This window comes from Silene latifolia, chromosome X, assembly GCF_048544455.1.
Source record: "Silene latifolia isolate original U9 population chromosome X, ASM4854445v1, whole genome shotgun sequence".
In the NCBI taxonomy this organism is placed as follows: domain Eukaryota; kingdom Viridiplantae; phylum Streptophyta; class Magnoliopsida; order Caryophyllales; family Caryophyllaceae; genus Silene; species Silene latifolia.
In genome coordinates, this window is record NC_133537.1 from 342,240,519 (window position 1) to 342,249,984 (window position 9,466).

General features: G+C 37.2%; 2 protein-coding genes across 6 annotated transcripts; both read left to right on the forward strand.

The window, feature by feature from the left end:
• The first annotated feature begins 437 nt into the window (after positions 1 to 437).
• LOC141619600 (cysteine synthase-like) lies at positions 438 to 4,818 on the forward strand. 4 transcript variants are annotated; one of them, XM_074436618.1, is made up of 12 exons: positions 472 to 654; positions 1,100 to 1,318; positions 1,781 to 1,956; positions 2,045 to 2,154; positions 2,744 to 2,801; positions 2,985 to 3,248; positions 3,339 to 3,476; positions 3,566 to 3,617; positions 3,930 to 4,009; positions 4,117 to 4,176; positions 4,253 to 4,333; positions 4,427 to 4,818. In XM_074436618.1, exons 3-12 carry the CDS (start codon positions 1,918 to 1,920, stop codon positions 4,514 to 4,516), a joined length of 972 nt encoding a protein of 323 aa, XP_074292719.1. In that variant the 5' UTR covers positions 472 to 654; positions 1,100 to 1,318; positions 1,781 to 1,917; the 3' UTR covers positions 4,517 to 4,818. The 4 variants fall into 4 exon arrangements, with proteins under 4 accessions (XP_074292717.1, XP_074292719.1, XP_074292718.1 ...); XM_074436616.1 differs by lacking the exon at positions 1,100 to 1,318 and having other exon boundaries at positions 438 to 515; positions 1,894 to 1,956; XM_074436617.1 differs by lacking the exon at positions 1,100 to 1,318 and having other exon boundaries at positions 477 to 522; positions 1,894 to 1,956.
• Positions 4,819 to 5,073: 255 nt separating this feature from the next.
• LOC141619598 (cysteine synthase-like) lies at positions 5,074 to 9,281 on the forward strand. Of its 2 annotated transcripts, none has more exons than XM_074436613.1 (11): positions 5,074 to 5,118; positions 5,885 to 5,945; positions 6,107 to 6,216; positions 6,324 to 6,381; positions 6,983 to 7,246; positions 7,319 to 7,456; positions 7,841 to 7,892; positions 8,130 to 8,209; positions 8,341 to 8,400; positions 8,497 to 8,577; positions 8,829 to 9,281. In XM_074436613.1, exons 2-11 carry the CDS (start codon positions 5,907 to 5,909, stop codon positions 8,958 to 8,960), a joined length of 1,014 nt encoding a protein of 337 aa, XP_074292714.1. In that variant the 5' UTR covers positions 5,074 to 5,118; positions 5,885 to 5,906; the 3' UTR covers positions 8,961 to 9,281. The 2 variants fall into 2 exon arrangements, with proteins under 2 accessions (XP_074292714.1, XP_074292715.1); XM_074436614.1 differs by lacking the exon at positions 5,074 to 5,118 and adding an exon at positions 5,653 to 5,770.
• The last annotated feature ends 185 nt before the right edge of the window (positions 9,282 to 9,466 follow it).

Here is a 9,466-nt window from a genome sequence, read left to right on the forward strand (position 1 = left end):
GCATTCCCGCACCACCACATGGACCATGTAAGCCACCCCTTTCGGAGCTGCAGTGGCCAAGTGATCATCGCCCCAGCTGGGAGTCGAACCCGGGACCTCTCAACTCCTGCATTTCTGCAAGTTTCAAGGTTTAACCCGGCTACCACTGGACTAACACCACTTGATTAATTACTAAAGAGTTAGTATTGCTTAAGAGTGGCTTAATTTGAGATGTTTCACAATCTTCTTTTATTTTCACCTTTAAATTGCACCTTACTATATATCCCAACTGCAAAGATTAATGAAGTTGATAATACAATAGGTTTCTCAAGAATAAAACAGGTCAAATAATGCCACACTTCTATAGATGAGACAAATCTTTTGTTAATCTAATATTTGACTCGTCTTAATGAAGAGCTATTTAATGAAGAGCTATTGTTTTATCTGAGGCCTCAGCCTATAAATACAGCAGCAAATAAGTCTTTGGTTCCCCATGCATTGAGCATCCTCCCTGAATTCCAACCACATTACCAAAGGTATTAGGTATCCCTCCCTTCAATCTCTTTATTTTCCTATAGTATACTGTATTTTCTATTGGTCGTACGTAAGACAGACGTATAATAATCGACATTAACCATATAGAAGTACAATAGTTTTAATGTTTTTTTATGATGTGTGTCCTTCGAATGCATATTAAGATCCTAAATATGAAAAGTTTCACAAGATATTCTCAATCACTAAAACTTGGGAGAGACGGTCTTTCAATAAGTTATTGAGAGACCAGTCTTCCGCACCCTTTTATTTGTATTTCGTGACCTTTTTATTGTTGATCGTGATATAGTAATTTCGTACCTATTTACATAATAAAGGTACTCATTTTATCTTTAATCATGATTTGTACCTATTTTATAACTTTTAGTACTACTTTTTCTTTAAATTGTAAAATAATCTCTCAATAAACTTATTGAGAGACCGTCCCTCAGAACAATGGCGTTTTTGGCGAGGGTGCAGGGGGTTCATCTGCACCCCCTTTCTCGAAAAATAATTACAGTATTCTTCAGTAAATGAGCATATTAGTTATGTGGGTCTAGTGGTTATTAAGACTACCTCTTAGTTAGAGGTCATGAGTTCTATCCTTGTATTGAACAATTTTTATTTAATATTTTCCATGCATTTGTTCTAAAGTTAGTATAGGTTTGCATGCATGGTGGAATAATGCCATTTGTCACTTTCTAACAATCCTCTAATTTAATTCGGTTCGGCAAAACTCCGAACCTAACGGTTCGGTTAACCACTTTAAACGATTATTAGCGATTCGATTACCGGTTAACCGATAATCGTTCTATATTATTTTTTTTTTTTTTTCAGTTTTCGTTAATTTTTGGGAATTTTTTCTAATAGTTTAATTAAATTTTCATTATATATTATACCCAACAATGAAGTTAATAAGCTAAACTTTAGCATTAATCAATTTAAGAAATTTTAAATTTGGATACACTAAGAAAATTAAACGAACGAACAGTTTTTTATATAATATTTTAATTTTTTGCTTACTTTTTTGTGAAACGTTCGGTTCATGCAGTTAACCTAGTTATCTAAAATTGCGAACCTTAACCGAACCTTTTCCATAATAAAGTTAACGGTTCGGTTCAAAGAACCGCTTTTTCGAAATGGTTCGGTTAATCGTACCTTAAAAATGGACGGTTTTTCAGTTTTACGATTCGGTTATTGCGGTTCGGTTTATTCTGAACACCCCTAAACCTGGTAACGTTTTATCATGAAATATGAGACTTGATGATAGTTAATGTTTACTTGGTATAGGTTTGCATGCATGGTGGAACCGTGGAATAATGCCATTTGTCACTTTCTAACAATAAAATATGAGACTTGATGATAGTTAATGTTTACTTGCAGTTGAATTTGAATTTCTTCTAATACATGGAGGGCAAGTGCGGAATTGCAAAGGATGTTACTGAAGTGAGTTTCCTTTATCATCATTTAGTTGCGAAGGATGTTACTTCTATCTTGAGTTGTTTGTATTAATATTACTTTGTTCAACTTGTAGCTGGTGGGAGGAACACCCATGGTTTATCTAAACCGTGTCGTGGAGGACTGTGTGGCACGCATAGCAGCTAAGCTTGAATCGATGGAGCCGTGCTCTAGTGTTAAAGATAGGTATGTAGCTAGTCATTTACCCCTTTGTAGTCAAATAATACAATAACTTTACCGCCTTAATAAGTGGCGGAGCCAGGATTTATAGTTAGGGGGCAAAAAAAATTCAGCGGGAGCGAACAAGTAATGACATAACGGAAACTTGAAAAAATTTCGGAAATTTCAACCAAAACTTGCAATTTTTTTCTTGGCCAGCGGGGGCGAGCGCCTCTGCTACCCCCCTCCCCCCACCAACCTAAATCGCCACTGATATGGGGTCGGCTGACATGAATCATCCCTTTAGAACCGTCACTGGTTGTTCTGTAATGTCAAATACTCCCTCTGTGCCGGTCATTTGTTGTCCTTTTCCACTTTGGGGTGTCTCAGTCATTTGTTGTCCTTTCTATTTTAGGATTGCATTTCATGAGTAATTTGATCCTTCACACTCAATTTGGTCCACTTGTCCTCTTATTATTGGCCCTCTTCCCATTTCTTGGTCTTTGTGCCAAACGCAAATTACAACAGTTAACCGGAACGGAGGGAGTAATCATCTTTAAATCTATCTGTAATTTCTTGTGGTCTTAACATAAAATTGAAATTTGTTCGAGTTTAGGATTGCAAAGAGTATGATCAATGATGCCGAAGAGAAGGGCTTGATTTCCCCTGGGAAGGTTGGTATTCGCGTGTTTTTTTTTTTTTTTTCTTTTCAGTTCTTATAAGTTCAGTTCAGTTCAGTTCGGCAGAAGCTTGAAATGTGAACGAGAGAAAAAAATGTTTCTTGTTTATTAAAAAGTTTGTATTTTGCCAAGTTTTGATGAGGATTTTTTTTTTCCCCTTTCGTTGGACATTTCAAGACGGTTCTGATAGAAACGACAAGCGGGAACACTGGCATAGGGTTAGCAATGGTTGCAGCAGCAAAGGGATATAAACTCATCATCTTTATGCCATCATATATGAGCATTGAACGAAGGATACTCCTCCTAGCATTCGGAGTAGAATTACACGTCATGGATCCGACTAAAACCTTCCCAGAGTTGGATCAGAAAGCGCGAGAATTAACAGCAGCAACCCCAGGCGCGTATTATATTAACCAGTTAGAAAATCCTAATAACCCGAAGGTCTGCATGCTTTGGCTTTTAACTGATACATGATCGAGTGTATTGTATATATAGCGGTTTTTGAATTTTGTTATGTTCTTGCCCTTGCAGATTCATTATGAAACTACAGGGCCTGAAATTTGGAGAGACTCAAAAGGGAAAATTGACGTGTTTGTCGCTTGCATAGGGACTGGAGGTACCATTACTGGTGCAGGGAAATTTCTTAAGGAACAGAATCCTGATATTAAGGTTTGTTTTGATGGTTTATGGTGCAGACTGCGGAATTTGCAGTTTTAAATAAACTTCGTCTTAACATTGATCATCTGTCAAACAATTAGATTTATGGTGCGGAGCCAGCTGAGAGTGCGGTTCTAAATGGAGAAAAGCCGGGTGAGTTTTACTGTGTCGCGGAATCAGTATATCAGAGTTCACATGGACCATGTAAGTCACTCCCTTCGGGGGCTGTAGTGGCCAAGTGATCCACCCCAGCTAGTAGTCGAACCAGGGACCTCTCAACTCTTACATTTCTGCAAGCTTCAAAGTTTAACCCGGCTACCACTGGACTAACCCCACTTGGTTGTATATCCGAGTTGTCTGTTTTTTTTTTCTCTGGTCTAAAAGGGAGCCACAAGGGCGGTTTTGATGTTGACGGGATTTGAATCACTTTATATCCGAGTTAATGTGATGCTTTTCGTGTCATAGGTAAGCACAAAATACAAGGAATCGGTCCTGGAATTATCCCGCCTCAGCTCGACTTTGGCTTAGTCGAGGAAATTCTAAAGGTGAAACTGGTTTCTGAAAATTTGCTGAAACTTACATTTTTACTCGACCTGAATGATCTGTTTGTTTGGTCGACAGTCTTATAATAACACTCAGTTTAATGTTTTAGATACCGAGTGATGAAGCCTTAGAAACATCCAAGCTTCTTGCACAGAAAGAAGGTTTGTTGGTAAGTTAACTCAAATTATTAATCTCGTTCCATTTTACTCTTTCACGTACAACTTCAATTCCGAGTTGGACTTCAGGTGGGTATTTCAGCAGGAGCAGCAGCTGCAGCAGCTATTAGAATAGCAAAGAGGCCTGAAAATGCCGGAAAACTGATCGTTGTAAGTGCAGTCATGCAGTAATAACTAATAACAATCTGAATTTATGCCGGATTTTACAGTTTTGATCAACATCTAAATTTCATACCAATGTAGGTGCTTTTCCCGAGCTTTGGAGAGCGATACTTATCTACCGAGTTATTTGATTCTGAAAGACGTAAAGCCGAGACCATGCCTTATGAATAACTTAAGAAGAGAGATTCTTACTGCACAGAGTTGCTACTTCATTGTCTGAACTCTGAATACTGCTCATTGTTGGTTTGTTACTGTGTGAAGTATGTAAAATCACAAATTCTCGTTTGTGACGGATAAATGTGACCATTTTATGATAAAATGTAACCATTATATACTAAATAAAAATTTGTGGATGGTTACTTTTTATTATAAAAAAACACAATTAGTGACCCGTCATAAAGGAGACCTACTGATGTAAAATACGATAAATTACCAATGTTACATTTATCTTCGTATGTAAGTTTCGGAATGCTCAGTATATCTCAAGTTTAAACGTCATATTTACCAAACAACACGGATCCAAATTCAATCGTAACTAATTCGGCGATATTTAATCAAAATAATTGCATTATAAATACAACCTACCCTCCTTAAAATATAGTCGCAACTAATCATGCTACATATAATATGTTATCCATATCCTGTCTTAAACCTTAAATACGTACAAGTGGTGAGATACACAACATGTATAGTATATACAGAGACATACAGTATAAGCTGATAAGTCTTTCCCATGTGTTGACCAATTTCATAAATCACAAGCATCTGCAAAGGTACCTCTCTCTACTCTTTTTTTTTCACCATGTTTATTTTTATGAATTGAAAATAATGTTTTGCTGTTTTTACAGTATGTTTTTACTACTTTGTTTCATAATTTGAATCTGTTTTACTGGCTCTAGCTTCATCAGAGAGGTGAATGACAGTGAATGAGTACTCCTTCCGTTCTAATCATTTGCTGATTAAAAATTAAAATACCCCTGGCAAAAAAATAGAAAAGTAAATAAATGATTGAGACGGAGGAAATCGGTATAAATTTCAAAAGGGTAGTGTTGAATTATTGAAAACAGTAGGCATATACTGAAAAAGATTGGATTTTTATAGAAGTCAGAAGCATACTAATAATACCTGGATTTCTGAATGATGTTACTCGGCTCCCCGTCCCAATCATTTGTTTATCTCGTTTATTCTTTGTGAGGGGTATGTTAATCAAAGGTAAGCAAATGAATGGGACGGAGTGAGTATATCTTAATAAATCCTGTATTTCAAATGGAGCCAGAAACTCGCTATTCTTTCATTTTGTGCTGGAAGGAATCTGGCAAAATGGCTCGCTAAACTGACTGTGGTTTCTTAAACTGTGAAACGATACAGTTCTCAATGCAATTATCATTGTCATTCAGAAACAATCTGTGTATTTTATAACTTAGGGTTAGGCAACCTGTCTTTGGTAGAAGCCCTTATGGCACTGGGGTAATGCCGTAATGGCGGTGTTGTATCACGATTTCAAAAAGCTTGATCTATTTGCATTTATATTTAATGCAGGTTTGCTTAAATAGCTAAGTACATGGAGGGCGAGTGTCGAATTGCGAAAGATGTGACTGAGGTAAGGTTTCCACTTTCCAGTGTCATAATTGTTGGACAAATGCATTCTTTCCTGATTACACGTCTTTTATTCGATTGCTTATATGGGTTCCTGTCAAAGGCTTCCAAAAGAGACTATTATCGTGCGTTTTTATAAACATTGTTACTGTCTTCAACTTACAGCTGGTGGGACAAACACCCATGGTTTATCTAAACCATGTTGTGGATGGTTGTGTAGCACGCGTTGCAGCCAAGCTTGAGTCGATGGAGCCTTGCTCTAGTGTTAAGGACAGGTAGTCAATTATCTCTTAACATATAATCTACATAGCAGTTCAAAACTGTCTCATCAAATGAAATTCTGTAAACTCTTAACACAAAACTGAAATTCATTTGACTGTAGGATTGCAGATTATATGATCAAAGATGCTGAAGAGAAGGGCTTGATTTCCCCCGGGAAGGTTTGTCTACTCTAATCTCTATTCTCGGTTTTTCTCTTGATTCTTGTTAAGTGGAATATTCTCTAGTTTTCGGCTGTCAGGAATGAGAGTTCTGCAGTCATTGGACCAGTGGTGGAGCTAGGGGGGGCTAGTAGGGGCGCTCGCCCCACCTGGCGGATTAAATTTTCGAAATTTTTAGTTAAAAATTCCGAAATTTTTTCGAGTGTACCTTATATCATTGCCACTTCGTCCTCCTAAAATTTTCCGCTCCCCCTAAACTTGAATCCTGGCTCCGCCACTGTATTGGACTATGTAGGTTGAACAGTTCAGCTTTGAGGTATTGCCTGATTTGGCACCGGGATGGTATGACCAGGATGGATTTAGATAGGAAATCGAGATTCCTTAAGCGCTACTGATATATTCTTGCTGATTCACTAATGCCTACTGAGTATCAATTTTGCTTGTTTGACATTTATAAATACGTTTCATTTTCTTTGACAGTCCGCTTTGTAGTTGTAAAATGACGATTGGTCTATATTTTTAAAAGGTTTGTTCTTTTTGTTTAAAAAGTTCTGTATTTTGACATGTTTCATTGACTGTTTCTGCTTTCGGACACCTGAAGACTGTTCTCGTAGAAATGACAAGCGGTAACACAGGAATCGGGTTAGCAATGGTTGCAGCTGCAAAGGGATATAAACTCATCATCGTTATGCCATCATATGTGAGTATTGAAAGAAGGATACTCCTTCTAGCATTTGGAGCAGAGTTGCATCTCATGGGTCCAACTAAACTGTTTACCGAGTATCAAAAGAAAGCTCAAGAATTAGCGGAAACAACTCCCGGGGGTTACTATATTAATCAGTTCGAAAATCCTGCAAATCCAAAGGTATTCTATGCTCTTGAGATAAATAATACTGCATATCTGTAGTCGTTTGTAAAATTGTTCTCGCTCTTGCAGATTCATTATGAGACCACAGGGCCAGAAATTTGGAGAGGCACAAAAGGGAAAGTCGACGCCTTTGTCACTGGCATAGGGACTGCAGGTACCATAGCTGGGGCAGGGAGGTTCCTCAAGGAGAAAAATTCTGCTATTAAGGTTCGATTTTATATTTTATTCTCTGTGCGTTCTTTTCTCTTTTATTCCGTGTGATTTCATTCCTTAAGGGGCCTTTGTCGATAGTCTTTTTACGCTTTGGAAAGCTTCAACTGCGCAATATGGATCTATAAAACCAGCAAAATCTATGCATTTTGATTGCAACCCACATTTCCTTCAAAAAGCAAAATCTGCAACATATCCGTCAATACTGTAATTCTGCAACCTGTCCTGAAATTTTAAAAACCCTGTGAAAAGATAACCAGGCTATTCGGGGGCGCTTGGAAAGCTGCTTCATGTTCTTCCCTCGCACTCTTTTCTGAAGCGTCCCCGACAGTAATTTTTAGCATTGTTACAAATTTACAAGGTTTATTGCATCTTGATTAGGTTTATGGGGTGGAGCCAGCTGAAAGCGCTGTTCTGAATGGAGAAAAGGCTGGTGAGTTTGTATTCTGTCACCGTATTAGTGAATCGGATACAGTTGTCTGTTTAATGTGCAAATTACGCTTCCTTCAAGATGCAAGGAACCTTTGTGGCTTACCATGCCATCTGTGGGAAACCAGGAACCTTTGTGGCTTTGGAGTCTATAGCTTATTTCCGACATGAACTCGAGCAGCAGTTTGTCTGTGTTTAAATATGCTCTTATCTGAGTTGAAGTGATCTCCACATTTCTTAGGTAAGCACAAAATACAAGGAATCGGTGCTGGTGTCATCCCTCCTCAACTCGACTTTGGCATAGTTGAGGAAATTCTAAAGGTGAAGCTTGAAACCCGTCTGATCATATACTCCGTCCTTTTGTCTAATAACTCATGAAACATGTCTGCATTTCTCTATAGCATAGAAGAACATATTAGCCTATTTAACACTCGGTTTATTTAACATTTTAGATATCGAGTGAAGAATCCATCGAAACAGCTAAGCTTCTTGCACTGAAAGAAGGTTTGTTGGTAAGTTAACCTCAAGACCTTGTTACTGATATCTTTTTACTATTCTCATCTTACTGATATCTTTTTACTGATCTTTGACTCGACTTCGCTATTCAGGTGGGTATTTCATCTGGAGCAGCAGCAGCGGCTGCCATAAAACTAGCAAAGAAGCCTGAAAATGCCGGAAAACTGTTTGTTGTAAGTGCACTGATCTTCTGATTGCAATCTTTAGTCACATTTTAGTATTTTACTTCGTTTAAGATTACTCCTTCGGTTCTTATAAAAACCCTTTATTTACCGCTGTCAAAAAAAAAAAAAAAAAAGGTTCTATTGAATTCTTTACGTTTCTAAGTTTCTCACAATTTTTTTAGCGTGGAGAATTCAACGGAAACTAATGTAGTACAGGATCGCGTAAAACAGTAAATGCATCTGAATCTCGTCATTTACAGGTTATTTTCCCAAGCTTTGGAGAGCGATACTTATCTACTGAGTTGTTTGAGTCCGAAAGACGGGAAATTGAGGCCATGGGTTATGAACAGCTTACAGGCTACAACATACAAGAGAGGAATTCTAACCTATAGGCCATTAGGCCGGTTGCCAACGTATAGAGTACATGTCGCTACCATGGTTACTGGATTCACTGTGTGGATACGCCATTTATTGATTCGGGATTCGCTTTATAGAATGTATTTTATATGTATTTTCGGTGAGTGACGGGATAGAATTCGCTTTTTACAGTTCGCGATTCGTAAGGTACCCAAGCGCTATTCACAAGTACATTTCATTTGATAAAAAAGTACAATGTATTGTATTAGAGTCCTTATAATACCACCAGTTTTATAGAGTAGTTTTTTTATAATTTCTGAGCATTATAATAAAGTTTTTGAATTTAATTTTAAAAATTATGAGTTTTAATATAAAGTTTGTGAGTTCATTTACTATAACATTAAGCTCAAAAAATTATAATAAAACTCAATAACATTATATACAAACTTAGCTAAATTTGAGTTTTGACGAAAAAATATTAAAATCTAACTTATAAACTAAGATCAGAAAAAATAGATAGCTCAAAAACAAATAAAATTTG

Excerpts from the sequence above, each read along its gene's own strand:
- LOC141619600 (XM_074436616.1), top strand. The coding sequence starts at position 1,918 with ATGGAGGGCAAGTGCGGAATTGCAAAGGATGTTACTGAA. Across the intron at positions 3,477-3,565 it reads AACAGAATCCTGATATTAAG|ATTTATGGTGCGGAGCCAGC; the intron begins GTTTGTTTTGAT and ends TCAAACAATTAG. Across the intron at positions 3,618-3,929 it reads TCTAAATGGAGAAAAGCCGG|GTAAGCACAAAATACAAGGA; the intron begins GTGAGTTTTACT and ends TTCGTGTCATAG.
- LOC141619598 (XM_074436613.1), top strand. The coding sequence starts at position 5,907 with ATGGAGGGCGAGTGTCGAATTGCGAAAGATGTGACTGAG. Across the intron at positions 7,247-7,318 it reads AAAATCCTGCAAATCCAAAG|ATTCATTATGAGACCACAGG; the intron begins GTATTCTATGCT and ends TCGCTCTTGCAG. Across the intron at positions 8,401-8,496 it reads CACTGAAAGAAGGTTTGTTG|GTGGGTATTTCATCTGGAGC; the intron begins GTAAGTTAACCT and ends TTCGCTATTCAG.